Source organism: Epinephelus lanceolatus, chromosome 2, assembly GCF_041903045.1.
Source record: "Epinephelus lanceolatus isolate andai-2023 chromosome 2, ASM4190304v1, whole genome shotgun sequence".
NCBI lineage: Eukaryota > Metazoa > Chordata > Actinopteri > Perciformes > Serranidae > Epinephelus > Epinephelus lanceolatus.
Window position 1 is genome coordinate 48511759 of NC_135735.1, and position 16740 is coordinate 48528498.

Genomic DNA, 16740 nt, shown 5'->3' on the forward strand with positions numbered 1-16740 from the left:
CAGCAAGCTAACATCAGGATGTCATCTGTTAAAACCCTCCCGTTGTCAGATACGACATGAAACTACTCCAGTTAGCTCAATCATGTTGTAACTAATCCGCTGGAAAAAATATTTCTTTCACGGGCCATTTAGTGAGTTATTACAGACACCGCTATCGGCTAACAGCTAACAGCGTCCCTACGTCGCCCCGGACAAAATGGTTGCGCAACGATTACGTCACGTCCAGAGCCCGTAACTTTACAGGAACCTTCCTCGTACTCCGCTCTCTCAGTGGAGACACAGCGGTTGAGAGGGCCGAACAAGAGGACGTTCCTGTAGTAGTTCCTGCCCCCCAAATAGTACCAGGAACTTCTTCAGTGGAAACGGACCTTCTCAGTACACTGAAAAGACTAATGATCAAACTAGTGTATGGTTTTACTTTAGTTGTTTTTGGCCTTTTTTCCTTGTTCTTTGCACTCATCGCAAACCGCTGATTTATCATTTCCAATGATAAATCATGCAGACGGAGACTCCAACAAATCCGCTGATGTCACCAGTTGCTTGGATAAAAGATGGCAGCGCCCTGGCGAAGGGCAAAATACTTTTTAGTTTTCCAGCAAACCTAGGTGAAATTCATGTTATATTTCAGAGCCATATCTTACCCAAGGTGAAATGCAAACGAACCACACTCATATTGACCAGTGTTTCATGTCCTCTTTAATGTTGGGACTGATAAGTCTATATGCTGGTGCAAGACCATGAATAGTGAATAAGGACTCTAAATAAACTTAATATTGAAATATTGTTTTAATTTGTCATCCATCCGGACATCGACATGGCTGACACAGAGGCCCTTTATTAAAAATGTATTGTCCAGTGATGTGATATGCTTGTAACGTATTTTTGACAGTTTTATACTAAGACACTTACAATTTCATGTTGCAGGACACAGAGAACTTGGAACTTGAACAACTCATCATGGCAATTACTGTGACCAGAGCTTCTACAAGCAACAAGGACATTGGAATTGTCATAGAGGGCGTGGAAGTCATCACAGGACTTGGAGATATTGCCAGAGCTTGTTCTGTCCTCCTTGGCTTGAACTACGCGCTGAATCTGGATTACCCCAGTCAGCTGAAGTATACCTTTGAGGTTTTCCAAAAACTTTTCATGGAACTGGATGACTCAAAGCTGTCAAACAAAGTCCAGTCCCTCAAGAGCAAACTTCTGGCTTGAACTGGTTGCAGTGTACACTTTTGTGCTACACAATGCTTCTGCAGAGTTTGAAAATTGCACTTTTCAAAGTGCTATGTTTGCATGTTAGCACTGATTTGGATTTTATCCCAAGAATTTTATTTATGATATTTTATGTTCATGGACATATCACCATTGTGCAATATGGACTTTATTTTTGTTTTTATAAAATAGTTTAAAGTCAGCACTGTCATTTTCAAAGTTATGGTTTGAAATGAGACTAGTTGCAATGCACACTGTTTTGCTACACAATGTGTAGAAAGCCTAAGAGTGAATGGTTAATAAAAGTTATTTGGTAACATTCAGTATGACAGTATTTTGTATTCTGTACTTTCTGGGACATAAACTAGTTACTGTATTCCTAAGAAAAAAAGAGTATTTAGATTTAATTCATTGTATAGATTAAATTTAAATCAATTCATGTAAATGATTATTACTCAATTATTTATCATTGATATGTATAATTAAATTAATTTTTATTAGTACTATTTACACATTTAGAATTTTTATCTTTTTCATATCAACTCAATATTTTTGTTTAGGTTTTAATTAATTCCTTTTTGTTTTCTATTCAAATCTACTCATATTAAATGGATAAGTATTAAGGGTCTCATTTAATTAATATTTACTCAATACCAAGCATAGTGAAATTTAATTAATAATATTGCTTGTAATCTGTTGCCTCATTGTAATTGAGTAGATTTGGTGTATTTTTTCTTACAGTGTATAGTGAGTCAATTCCATTGGTCCTATCAGGGTTAAAAGAAAAATATAACTGGAGGTCATCCGCATACATATGGTATGAGATACCTTCAAAATTGCTGATGATATCTCTGAGAGGGAGCATGTATAGTGTAAAGAGGATAGGCCCAAGCACTGAACCTTGGGGCACCCCGCAAGAAAGGGGGGCAAACTCTGATTTATGAGGGCCAACAGCCACAGAAAAGGATCGATCAGACAGATAGGATTTAAACCAATGAAGGGCGGTCCCTGAGATGCCTATCCTGTCCCTCAGCCTGTCTAAAAGGACGTGGTGATCAACAGTGTCAAAGGCTGCACTGAGATCAAGCAGAACCAGGATAGTGGATTTACCGGCATTGGAGGCCATCATGATGTCATTGGAGACCCTGAGAAGTGCATTTTCTGTGGAATGTAACTGACGATAACCGGACTGAAATTTATCCTGTTTATCCTGTTTATCCTGTTATCTATAATGCACATTCTACATCTCAGAGGCGCCGTCTTTCCACATATGGGGTTCCTTCGCCTTTCAAACGGGGCAGAGCTCCGTGGGTAACAGTAGGAGAGACACAGCCCGAGGGGAACCGAGATCTGACACAACACCGGAGGGAGAAGCAGGTCTGTGGAGCTGCGCGCCAGCCAAAAAAACAAGTGTCGCACCGAATGCGTGCCCCTACAGCATTGCTTTGGGTTGTTAGTGTGCATGACGTGCGTCTACATTGAAAGTAATGCGTTTGCGCGTGTGAAAGACGCTACATCTGAACGCCCCCCATCCACATTCACATCAGGGTGAGTCTGCAAAAAAAAAAAAAAAAGAGCTGCCAGTAGAAGCGGCCCAGGGACAGCGGTAGCAGCATACGTGATATCCAGTGTCATGACTGAACACCGGCCCAATAAAAACAACAAAAAAACTGAACACTGGCCCTCGTGGCCCAAATGTGCCGGTCCTCCCAATTAGCCACTCTGGGCCTGGCTGGTGGACAGAGCCAGATACTTTTCTTAGGAATTGTTGGAGACCAAACCAGAGCTAAAAGGACAGGTAATGGTTTTATGCTGGACAGCATTTAATGTTTGTATATCGGGAGAATAAAAAAATCTATATTATGCAACACCACCTATGACCTCAATAATAAACATTTAACTGAGAGTATAAGGTTGAAAAACTGTATAGCAGAGCTTTTAAATTAATTTTAACAGATTATGCAGGTGTTAATAAGAAATAGTGCATTGAAAATCATTAAGTACCAAAACGTCCCTAGAAGCTTCAGCGATTACAGTAATTAGAAAAAGACAAAGGGATTAATTAAAAAGACAATTATACACTGTGACTCACCTGAGGTTGTAACATCACAGCAAATAATTCAACTCTAATTCACAGCAATCTATAAAAAGAATGCTCTACAGAATATAGTGCTTTTCTCTCTTGACATCATGTGACTGATCAGCATCTTTTGTCAATCTATAATTACTTTGATTATGAACATTGGTTTTGTCTTTGTTTCAGAAAACCAAAGTTAAATTTTCAATCACAAATTGCCAGAGGTAAGAGTGATTTACTTTTCAAAAACAATATTTTGTGAGCTCACCGAAATCCTAGACTGTTGATGTGTTGGCTGCCCAGCCTGGAGAGGCTCTTCTTGGCCGAGTCCTCCAAGTTGTTGGAGCCCTCGTCATTGACCACCATGGCCAGTATGACTCCCATCTCCACACCATCCACATACTTTGCAAGGCGGCGACTCTCATCCTTACTACGATATGTGTCAAACCTGTCGGAGTGAAGGAAGGGGTGTTTACATGTCATGTTCAGTAGACAGCAACAACTAATGTATTTCTGTGAGTTTGTATTGTCTTCTATTTTTCCCACTCCTTTGCCCAACTACAAATTTCTCAACTTAAATGTGATTTTTCCTGGAGTGAAAATTCCATTACAAAAAGTGAATACTGCCTGTGTTCACATTTCTATGAAAGATGTACACCACCAGACCCAGTGTAATGTAACTGAGTTCCTCATTGTACAGTATATCATTAGATAACAATTATAAACACAGTTAACAAAGCCGGTTTGGGGTATCATGATTACTTCATTTCAAACATACTATGGCATAGAAACACAAGGAAGATTATAGGGCAAAAAAATTAAAATGCCATGGAATGATGCATGTTTTGGGGATGACATGACGTAAATATAGGACATGAAGCGTTTATATCTGCATGTACACTAGTTCAACCCTGGTGTGACAGGTGTAAAAGAGGTGCATCACACTTCGGGATGAAATTAGAAAACCCTCTGAAATCAAAACGAATACTTAATTGATTTCATTAATTTCTCACTATGTTAAATACATAATTGTTGGCAGACCACTTTATATCACTTTTAATGCACAATTTATGCTACCATTAAAGCCAAGAAATGTGCATAGGTGTCAAAAAAAATATACTGCAGGTATGGTAACAATGTGTGTATGTTTTTTTTGTGCAAATTAATAATGTCATTATCAGGTTTAAAAATCAAGGTACCAGATTCATAAAAAGGACATCTACACAAACTTATTTATTTACTGCACTGACATGTACATCAAATGTGTAAATGACTCAAAATAGGAATGTGAAAGACCACACAAAACACTAATTATTTATCATGGCCCATGTGCGCTCTTCCTGCCTGTATCTTACACAATGCTGTTATGTGCTGAATTGTCTCACGAGCATCTTTGCACAGCCTGCACCTGGCGTCCTGTCTGCTGAGATAGACCCCTGCTTCTATTGATCTTGTTCTAAGTGCTTGTTCTTGTGCTGTCATAATTGGTGCTTCTGTACTGTCTTTGAGTCCAGGCATTTCCAGCCACATTCTTTCGGTGGTACATGCCGCCTAGGGACTTGTCCTTCCATGATGATTCATCTTCCTCTTCTGTATTCTTGGGTTTCTGCTGCCTGAGGTATTCACTTTGCAGCTCATCTTTGGGGGCCATCTTCCTGATGTATTCCTGGATCTTGGTTGTTTCGTCCTAGACAGTGGCTCTGATGCTCACCAGTCCTCGGTCCCCCTCACTACACTTATACCCCTTTTCCACCAAAGCAGTTCCAGTGCTGGTTCGGGGCCAGTGCTTAATTTAGAACCAGTTTTCCTGTTTCGACAGACAAAAGAACTGGCTCTGGGCCAGAAAAACCGGTTCCAGAGTGGTACCACTTCTTTGCTGGACTAGAAGAACGAACCACATACGGGGAAGGGGGCGGGGTTATTGAGACCAGCAACAAAGATAAGCAACAAGCTTATAAAGTTAAAAAAAGATTACCGGGACCAAAAGAAGAACCTCGGCCAAAGTGGCAATGGGCGGTCAAGGAGAAATCCGCATTTCGATGTCCTGGACTCGGTCCTAGGTGACAGACCGGCGTGCCAAGTGACCGGAGCTCTACACTCAGCCATGGCAATGCTGGAGGCGAGGGTGGACCAAAGCGAAACGCTGCCACAAACGGAACCTGGTAAGTTTCTTTTCTAACATTTTCGCCTTGCATACAGTTGTTTAGTTTTACCAGTTTCTTCAGATAACAGCTGTGTCCCAATTTAGGGCCCGCGTCCCTCAGAGGATGCTGGCCCTAAATTGGGACACAGTTATTGTTTGCGATGTCTGCTTGGGTTAATGTTAACTGATCAACAGGTTAGCCTTGGTAACATTAGCTAACGTTGGCAAGTTACTTAGCCATGGGCTCAACTACCAGCCCCACTTTCAGTTGGCTAAACATTGTATAATGTGTAGTGGACAAGTCACTGTTTAAAGCGCTGTTTTTCATGTAGCCTATAGAGTTATCTGCCATCGAACAAGACGATGCTAACTTGGAGCTAACGTCGCCACTCCACTGCAGCTTGCCAACACCATCCAGCAGCTCAGGTCAAAGCCACCAAACCAGACCAGGTAAGAGTGTACAGTATCAGGGTACTGGACTTGGGATGAAACCCTCCATGCATGGTGAGAACCTTCCTTGTCTTGATATCAGTGGCCTCTATCTCCTCCTTTGGCCAGCTTATTATAGTAGCGGGGTAGCTGATGACTACAGGGTGTATGTGCTGATGCCTCAGACCTTGTTTTTTCTGTTCAGGACCTGCCTTACTCTTTGTAGGTATTTGACTGTTGCTGACTTCCTTTCGGCCTCCTCATGGTTCCCATTTGCCGGGCAACGTCTGAGATGGTATGACTCTTGTTTTTGCGGTTTTACTAATCTTGAGGTAGGCTAGCAGCATTATGTTAAACTTTTGGAAAATACCTGTATCCCTTTGACCAGAGCATTCCTCCCCTGGTCTGACTCCTGCCACTAAACCTCACTACTGCTCTATGAGAAAAACCACCTGGGATCACTTCAGCTCTCCCTTGCACTGGAACTCCTGCTTCACTTGGAAACCACTTTCGATCACATCAGCTCCATTCACCACTACTCTCTGGAACCCCTCTCCCAGCCCATTCCAGCTCAGCTTCCCTGCACTTTCCTGCCTCAAACTCTAGTCACCCTTACTCCTCTTTGTTCCAGTTTAAAGTATCTGTCTTTGTCTGCATGTGGGTTCACAAACCTAGCTCCCTAACACCCACTCTGAAAATGACCATCATCTTTTACCACAATAAAAGCTGCATATCAATTTATCTGACCTCTATTTGGAACAAAAAAATGTGATGAATTGTAAATCATGCAAGGTTATTAAGGATGACATCAATTGCTAAATTTAATATCCCTGCACTGATTCGAATGATGCGCCGGTTAGAGTGGCAACAAGTCTAAGTAGCTCCTGTTTTTTGAGTCATTTTTGAGTGTGTTTTTTCTTTTTTTAATGATTGTAAATTTTTCAAATGTGATGAGTAAAGTTGTGTACATGAGGGACGATCTTACGGAGTTAAACTCCCGATACCGGCCGAGCTGAGGAAGCCATTTCAAGATACAAGCCTTTCCTGCCGTCAGTAATAATGGAGAATGTAAATTCATTATCCAAAAAGTGTGATGAACTGCTGGCATTGGTGAGGAGCCAACGACTCTACAGGGAGTGTAGTCTGATGTGCTTCACGGAGACGTGGCTGAATGACAACGTGCCATACAGCTGTGTGAACCTAATGGGCTTCTCTACTGTGCGAGCAGACATGGACGCAAATGCGAGCAGCAAAAACACAGGTGGGGGACTGATCCTACATGTGAACAATAAATGGTGTCATCCTGGACATATCACGGTGAAGGACAAGATCTGCTGTCAGGATATTGAACTGTTGGCAGTCGTATTATGTGCCTCAGGAGTTTTCGCACATTGTCGCCATTATTTTTTACATTCCACCGCGGGCAGCAATGACAGTGGCGTGTAACATCATCCATGAAACTGTTGCTAGGATTCAGACCCAGCATCCTAGTGCATTCATTGCAATAATGGGGGATTTTAACAACACTACTCTCTCCTCCCATCTCTCTGGGTTTGTTCAGTATGTGGACTGTCCCACCAGGGAGAATAAGACACTGCCAACAACTTCAACCTGTTCTTTAACAGGTTTGATGGAGGGGGCAGTGTACACCCAACCCCTGCATCCATCCCCCCTTCCACAGTGTCACCTGCTGCTGCTGCTCCTGCTCCACTGTCACCTGGAAGTAGCCCCTTCCCCACTACTGCAGCTACAGCTATAGCTACAACATCCACTACCCACGGCCAACAACCACTGTCCTTTACAGCAGACGAGGTGAAGGCGGAGCTCAGGTGACTGCATACAGGGAAAGCTGCGGGCCCGGATGGAGTGTGTCCAAAGCTCCTGAAAGACAGCTAGCAGAGCCCCTTTCATGGGTCTTTAACAGGAGTCTTCAAACAAGCAAAGTCCCGGTGCAGTAAAAAACATCTTGTCTTGTACTGGTGCCCAAAGTGGGGCGCCCGGCTGAGTTAAATTACTACTGACCGGTGGCCTTAACATCACACATTATGAAGACCCTGGAGCGCCTGGTCCTCTGTTACCTGAAGTCAGAGGTCATTGATGCTGTGGACCTGTCCAGTTTGGCTATCAGGAGCACATAGGAGTGGAAGATGCGGTTCTTTACATGCTTCACCGGGCCTACACCTACTTGGAGGAGCCAGGGTGTTGTGTGAGGGTCCTTTTCCTTGACTTTTCAAGTGCTTTTAATAATATCCAGTCCTCCATACTGAGAGACTGGTAGGAGGGGATGGGAGTAGATCGCTTCCTGACCTCCTGGATAACAGACTACCTGACAGAGCGGCCTCAGTATGTCAGGCTTGGGAGCTGTGTCTCTGGGATGGTCAGGAGCAGCACTGGTGCTCCACAGGGAACTGTTTTAGCACTGTTTCTGTTCACACTCTAGTCCGAGTCCTGGCACATAGAAAAATACTCTGATGATTCAGCTATTGTGGCTTGTATCAGGAGCGATCAGGAACAGGAGTACAGGGACCTCGTGGATGCCTTCAGGGACTGGTGCAGTAAGTGCTGTTTCCACCTGAACACAGCCAAAACCAAGGAGATGGTGGTGGATTTCAGAACAAAGAGGTCACTCCATCAGCCAGTGCACTTCTCTATGCTGCAGTGTGTTGGGGGAGCAGCTTGACAGACAAAAACACCAAGCGTTTGGACAGGCTGGTTAAAAAAGCTGGCTCAGTGCTCGGGAGGAGATTGGATCCACTAAGAACTGTGGTGGAGAGGGCCACATTGAACAAACTGAAAGCTATAATGTACAATAGGAGACACCCTCTCCACAGCCTCCTGGAGCGACAGAGGAGCAGCAGCAGCAGTCGGCTCATCTCACTGCATTGCAGAACAGAGCATTTCAGAAGATCTTTCATCCCCACAGCAATAAGACTGTTTAATACCTCCTGAATCTGGTCACACACACTAACAAATTTTCACAACTGGACTGGACTGTGTAATGGACAATTTTATTTTAATGTAACCTCTATTTATGCACTTATTTTAATGTTGTTTTTTTGGTCTTCTATGAGCTGTTGGACAGCTGAATTTTGGGATAAATAAAGTTCTTTCCGTTCTATTCCATTCTATTCTATTATATTGTATTCTATTAAACAATGCCAGAGCCTTTAGAGGCATATTTTTTACCCTCATTACAACCCTGTGGTTAAACAGCTTATGAGATGTCAGCCACCAAGTCAATTCTGTTTAATATAAATGTCTCAGGATTGGTCAGCAGCTGGGACGCAGCATCTGCTTTGAAGCCTTACCTGTCAATATGCAGCACCTCTCCGGTCTTGGGGTCCATAATGTGGACGATGATGCCTCGGTTCCCCCAACTTCTCTGGAACAGGTAGTTGTTTTGGTTGCTCTCTCCAGGATGGAGGGTCTTGTTGAGAAATGTCCATGACAGCTTCTTTTGTCCATGGATCTCTAGTGTCCCTCCTGTCCCCACACCAATGTACTTCCTCCCAAAATAGCTGTGTTCTGTATCACTGTCATCCAATCTAAGAACAGTGTGGGAAGATTAAAAACATTTTAATGTCTCTCCGCAAGTGACATTAGAGGCAAAGAAGTAAGCTTCAGTGTCTGCATTAGTGACCCTAATGTAGACATCACATGTCAACCATATTTCAGAGGATTTTCAAAAAAATGGCAAAAAGGCATTAAGTCCACTAGTTTTTACTGAAGACTCAAAACCTGAGTTTTGTCTTAAAATCGGCTATAAAGTGTCTTTCAAAGCTCCTTTGGGTAGCATCACTCCATAGTCAATGTCAGCATATGAGTGACAGGGATTGTCAGCTGAGGGAATACATTATAAAGCCAATTTGGCCGACTTGTTGAGCCGTGATAATACAAACAGAATGACAGTCATTCTTTTTCTATTGCCTTAACGTTTCAAACACACACCCCAACAAAGCCGTGCATCTACAATAGTGCTTGCTGTATTTATCAATTCACATTCTTTTTACACAGGAACCTACAGTACATCACTGAGTAAGAACATTATTTTATTTTAACTGCAAGGTTGTTGTTGCTCCGAATATGTTTGTGATCTATGGTCCATTTGCCTAACTGTACTTTCAAACCAGAAGCTTCCAAAGAGGCAAAGTCTTTTGCGGACACCCAAGAAGCATGACTGTCAGAAATATTTGTGGCAGCTTTGGTCTCTAGTCGCTCATCAGTTAAATGGAAATTTCGGTTTATTTCAACCCGTCTCCTATCGTCCTAAATTTGTTTCAAGTGACTAGTGACATAGAAATAATAGTTAGCATGTTAGCCGTTAGCCTAGATACAACCGTAGCGTCAGACCTGTTAAAACGTAAGTGAACGGGCATACCTTCAAGTGCAAAGTTAGTCCACTAAACAAGCTTTTTTCCACAAAGACTGCCTCATATCATTAGGATAAATGTCAGAGAACATATAGAAAACATGTAAACGTGTTGTCTTACCTTACCGGTGTGCTGCCATGTTTGTTTACCATCTAGCTCTGCTTTCCAAAGCGCAGCCGAAATATATCTCACCAGCTCTAGATAAAGCCCAGCTGGATACTAACGTTACTCCAGGTGGAGGTGTCTCGTCCTCGGTCACATCCAGACCTTGAAAATAAGGCTGCAACCGGTCCCATTCCTTGCAACAGAGGCATTCCTCTTCTGTGGGTACTGGGGCACAGCATTCACAGGTACACCACCAATCTCCAGAGCTATGCAGCCTTGCAGCAGCCATTCCTCCCCTCTCGTCCTCTAACGTTACCTGTTGCGCCTCTCTCTCTCCTTCTCCTCCGTTCTTCAATTTCACGAAGCTCTTCGTCAGTGTATTCTGGCTCAAATAAATAAGGGCGGCCATCAAACTCTGCAAAATCAAATTCCTCCTCCACAAAGTGGAAGTCTGGCAAAAATGTCAGCCATTATTCTATAAATCTTTCATAAAATAAATGAATGAACTTTTCAGGCTACTGTCCGGTTCTGCCTTCCAGCTGTTGCTGCTTGTTCAGGCACGCTATGAGATACTGCTTGTTCTCGCGATATTTCGGCCGCGCTTTGGAAAGCAGAGCTAGAGGGATAAACAAACACGGCACCACACCGGTAAGGTAAGACAACACGTTTACATGTCGTTTTCTGTATGTTCTCTGACATTTATCCTAATGATATGAGGCCGTCTTTGTGGGAAAAAAGCTTGTTTAGTGGACTAACTTTGCACTTGAAAGGTATGCCCATTCACTTACGTTTTAACAGATCTGACGCTACAGCTGTATCTAGGCCAACATGCTAACTATTATTTCTATGTCACTAGTCACTTGAAACAAATTTAGGACGATAGGAGACGGGTTGAAATAACCTGAAATTTCCCTTTAAAGGGGAAGTTCCATTTTTTACAACCTGGACCTTATTTCTGGCATTAAATACAGTTGTTTACTCACCCAGATAAGTTTGGTGTCATTTGGAGTCCTTTGGAAGATATTTAGATCCGCGAGAGCCGCGTACATCCATATAGTGGGAATGATCGGGGCACTGAATCGGGGCTCTAAATAACACATTATCTGCCGCTTAACTCGTTCATTTCACCAATATGTTTTTATGAATCGCTAGAGTTGCTTGTCATCATCATCCGAGTCATTTATACTGACCTACTAACCTCTGACCTGGATGATGTCATCCAGGTGCGCCGCGCCCTGCCGCACACCCGCAGCACGGCTCTGTTTACAGCTGGAATTTGCTACTGTTAGTTTTTTGAAACATGGCTGAATATTTGTCAGATTTTGAGGTTGTGGACGAAGACTTTGAATATGATGGACGTCCTTACCGTTTTGAGCCAGAGTATACGGATGAGGAGCTCTTTGAAAGGAGGATGCGGAGGCAGAGAGAGGAACAGCTGGCCAGAGAACAACAAACTGCTGCACGTCCGAGAATAGATGCTAACTGGTGGTGTTCTTGTGGAAAATGTTCCACTATGCCAACAGAGGAGGAATGTTCTCCGAGTGTTGCTCCGAGTGGGATTTGAGGCCAGGAGATACACATCTGGATGTCTCCAGAAATGACTGTCTCACAACTACAGAGGATTTCACTTCTATGATCAACCGTGCTGTTGTAGAGACTTTTTTTTGTGTCCCGAAAGTAAATTGGAAGACCCAGCCAAAGCCTGCAGGACCGAACGGGCAACTTTTGATTGAGTAAGTAGCCTACACACATGCATAAATTGTTTATTTTCTTTGAATTTGTTTGCTTGATAAGTAAATAACTATGAGAATTTACATTTCTTTAGCTTCTTCTCATCGCTTCTGTAGAATGGCCCGCACACTGCACAAAAAGCAGAGGCACTTCTTATGCAAAATGTGAATGTATTATTACATAGTGCTCAGTGACAAAAAGTGAGAACAGAACAGAAAGGTGAACGTTTCGGTGGTAAAGAGGATTTTCTTGTTTTTGCAGTGTGTGGACCATTCTACACAAGCCATTTGACACTCATTCTTTGGCTTTATGCACCCGCTTTACGCATAGAAAGCCGGACTTCAAGAGTGCACATTTTTCTCCCTCCTCTGTATTTACTATCTTCTAATCAACTTGACCCTCTGTCCTATAGGCAGTGCAGACTCGTAGCCTGACATCATCCAGGTCAGAGGTTAGTAGGTCAGTATAAATGACCAGGATGATGATGACATAAAAACATATTAGTGAAATGAACGAGTTTCGCGGCAGATAATGTGTTATTTAGAGCCTCTCTGTCGGTGCCCTGATCATTCCCACTATATGGATGTACGGAGCTCTCGCGGATCTAAATATCTTCCGAAGGACTCCAAATGACACCAAACTTATCTGGGTGAGTAAACAATCATATTTAATGCCAGAAATAAGGTCCAGGTTGTAAAAAACGGAACTTCCCCTTTAAATGATTCAAACATTCGATCGTGCTTGTCAATTTAAAGGAGCCGCAAAGCGGACTACTGGCTTGAAAGCAGTGTAGTTGCTGCTTGCTGTTGTCCAGTCAAAAAGCTCATAGTTGGCCTACGCAAGTAATCAACTTCTCAATATGTGTGGTATAGGAACCAAAGTTATATGGCTTGTTCTCTGGGATCCGCTTCAGCGAAGCACGTCAGCATTCTGATTGCTGGTCGCTGAACCTTGTCGGAGCTCATTACCATAACGTTAAAATAGTTTTAACTCCCCTCCGGACCCCCTCCGGTTGCTTTGGTCGCCCAAGACGCGTGGCTGATGTCATTGAAAATTAATGACTTCCGCCATTTTGGAAGCTCTGGTTGCTGTTGGTTTGAACATACAGTAAGTTGCCTCTAAAAGATGCCTTCTATAAAATAACAGGTAGCATACACTCCACTATGTTATTATTCAGGATAAAGTTTATATGCTGCCCCACACATTTTCTTTTCTTCTGGTTCTTAAAGGGCCAGTGTGTAATAATTGGCATGGTTTATTGTCAAATCTGAATGTGAATCTGAATATTCTACCCATTAATATGTTTATATAAGTGTATAATCGCTATAAAATAAAATTCATTTGGTTTTCGTAGCCTTATAATTATGCTTTTATATATATATCTATATATATATAGCAAGGGCCTTGCTTTAGAGAGGTCGCCATCTTGCGCCGCCATGTATGTACGGCAGCCTGAGCGGACAATCCAGCCAGCCAGAGAACGCGTTTCGCGTGTATAAATAAACCAACGAAGACAGCGGAAGGAAGGAAGGAAGAAGGAGGAGGAAACAGCAGAGAGTGTTAGTTGTTCGTCGATAGAGAGTAGTGGAAGTTTTTTTTAGTTATAAAGTTTGCGAATGGACCACACTTACCACGCAACAGGAGAGAATGAACCCGAACGTCATCTGCGAGGAAAAGAAGACGCAACTTCACTCCTTGTGATGCACTCTCTGCGGCGCTTTTCCTCCTGATGATATATCTCCCCAACGATGGCAGCACTGAATCCCATTCTGTGCAGCAAAATGGGAGCGGAGGATTCAGCCTCTCTTCTCGCCCGCTCAGTATCCAAGTTCCTCATCTGTATGCTCCGGCTCAAACAGGTATGGCTCTGGGTCTGTGTCCGCTACAAGAAACTCTTCAAAATCGCGTTCAAAGTCGTCCATTGCAGCTGCTATAGTCCGGAGATATTGCTAGGCTAAATAAACAGCTGAGCTCTGTTTACAGGCTACGCTATCAGTCAGTGTGCGGGCTGGAGATTGGTGGAGCAGAGAGGGGAGGGGGTGCCCGCTAGGTATCGTAAACGAGAATGTGTATATGGCATGTGTGTGTTATGCTAGAAGAGTCAGAGTTTGGGACAGAGTCTTTTACATGCTACCTCCTGGAGTGTTACCAGAGTTTTTGGAGTGCTCAAATAAACAGGCCTTTTTCCCGAACGCTACTCTGGTCTCCTGCTCGTGAGTGATTCATTACAATATTGTAACATGGCTTAGATTTCTAAATAAACATTCACCTCATCGCTAGATAGACCTACTCCTGAAAAACTCATGTCTTCACAAGGCTTTTTGTCCCTACGAGGCCACCGTCATTTACCCGACGGGAGGGGTGAGCGAGTGAGCCCTGCAATCTAGAATTTGACCACTGATGTCACTGTTTTCAACGGTTTTCAACCCATTTTACACAATGGCCCTTTAAGCAATTGTATTTGATCTTCCGGTTTAGTGCTAGCAGTGCTAGTTGGTGTTGTAAAAAATTAATGAAATTTGTGAACATTTGGCAGCTATACTGCAGCAATCGGATGGTAACCCCACCACACCCATCAGGTACTAGGAGGATAACATAAAAAAAATGGCCTGAAATTACACATGGCCATTAGTAATTACTCTTGTTTTAGCTGGGAAATTTGTTTCAGCAGCAAGTTCACTACGTTCCACACATTATGTTAACTTTATACTATTGTATACTATACCATACTCACAATGTCAAGACAAGAATTACTCTTATACCTTAAGTCATGTCCTGGATGATGGAGAATCCTCACCGACAAGATACTCTTATACCTTTTTTCTTTATGAAACAAAAAAATGCAGCCGTACACCTTCTGAATCTAAGAAACATCATGGCCACCCCTGGTCACCCCCCAGGTAGCTCTGGTGGGTAAGTAGCTAATTTTGAGCCGCAAAACCTCTTTAGCATTTTTGTTAATGTTAGCACCACTAGCTGCTAACACACTGCTAACGGTGCTAACAGAGCTAACAGTAGTTTACTATTCTAAAGGGGGTTTGTTGCTCAAAATTAAGCCGCTTACTCACCAGGGTTACCTAGGGGGAACCCAGGAGTGGCCATGATGTTTCCACAGCAGCGCTGTTGGGTTGGGACACCATTACCTGCAGTAATTGCTGAATGAGCAGCTCTATTGGCTGCCTCCCACCAGACATGGCTGGTGCGCAGTACAGTGCACAAGGCAGCTAACCAGTGGAGACTGGAGGATAGGGCTTATTTATATCAGCACTGACACATAACAAAAGATGGAACCTGATTGGTTGTCTTGTGTGTTTTCTCAGTGCTGATAACTAACATTACGCATATCTTTAATAAGATGTCACAGAATAAGAGTATGTGAATAACAAATTCTGACAAAAATGTCAGATATATAATTCCAAGATGATGCTATGGTAATAATTTGAGTAACATCACCTCCTAAAAACACATTGCGGCCCTGCCCATCAGTATGTTTTCATGCTAAACGTCTTACAATTGTACCTTCCAAAGAGGGAGATGGTGAAGTTGCCTTTATAAGGACAGTCTGGGCTTCCAATGTGCAGCTCCCCTTTGTTACCAATCAGAATGCTTTTTGTCCGAAGCAGTATGGCCCGGTTGGTGTCAGCAATCACCAGCTTTCCTAAAGGGGAGACAGAGAGAGTGTGTGTGTTTGTGTTCTGGGGCAATAAATAATAATAATAAAAATGATGATAATAATAATATTATGATAATAATAATAATTCATAATGGCAATAAATCTGAATGAATAACAGCCTTCTCTGGTGCTCATGTTTTCTGTAAAATGAACAAAACACTTTAATTGTGGAATATCTAACCAAACTAACAATGTGTAGCATCTCCATATGGACCAAAGTTTAAACATATATATTTGTATGTGTGATTTAAACAACTAACTAATGTTAACTTAAGTGGGTAGCCAACAACCTGTTTTTTTTTTGTTGTTGTTTTTTTTTTACATCCAAAGAACTTCTAGAAAAATTAACTGCTTGTTGAATGAATGAATGCCCTTTATACTGAATGTTTAAAAATCTGTCAAATATTCCTATAAAATAGCAGAATGAAATAATTTCTGACTTGGGCACATCCCTAGTTTTAAGAAGAAATTTCTTCTTAAGGACAGTTGGTGAATGAGGCCCAATGGTAAGAGCTAAGTGACAGACAGACAAATAAAACAATAGGAAATAGAACAACATAAAAGTTTTAAATCAAGCATTATAAAAGTTTTGCTATAAAAATATTTTTTAAAATTAGATTATGTGCTAGCAAGCCTAGTCTCCTCAGGCAGAGAATATCAGAGCCTAGGGGCCCTGATGGCAAAAGCCTGCTCACCCTTTGTTACCAGACCTTGGAGCAGTAACTCACTCCCAACCCAGAGGGCGCAATCCACCGTTTTCCTGCAGAACCATGGCCTCAGACTTAGAGGTGCTGACTCTCATCTTGACTGCCTCACACTTGGCTGCAAACTGCCCCAGTGCCTGCTGGAGGTCACGGTGTGATGAAGCTAACAGAACCACATCATCTGCAAAGAGCAGAGATGTAATTCTGAGGTCCCCAAACCAGACACTCTCCTTTTTTTTAGTAAGAGGGAAACATAGAACCCGGGAAACATAGAACCTTTTTTGCAGGGTTAA

General features: G+C 42.6%; 1 protein-coding gene across 2 annotated transcripts in view; it reads right to left on the reverse strand.

Moving 5' to 3' along the window:
• cemip (cell migration inducing hyaluronidase 1) overlaps window positions 1–16740 on the reverse strand; it is a 383014-nt gene that overhangs the window by 193157 nt on the left and 173117 nt on the right. For both annotated transcript variants that reach the window (XM_033622351.2, XM_078162221.1), the window contains exons 4-6: window positions 15590–15728; window positions 9173–9409; window positions 3561–3740 (exon numbers count right to left, since the gene is read on the reverse strand). In XM_033622351.2, the coding sequence (XP_033478242.2) occupies window positions 3561–3740; window positions 9173–9409; window positions 15590–15728 (556 nt within the window). The remainder of the gene's footprint in view (window positions 1–3560; window positions 3741–9172; window positions 9410–15589; window positions 15729–16740) is intronic.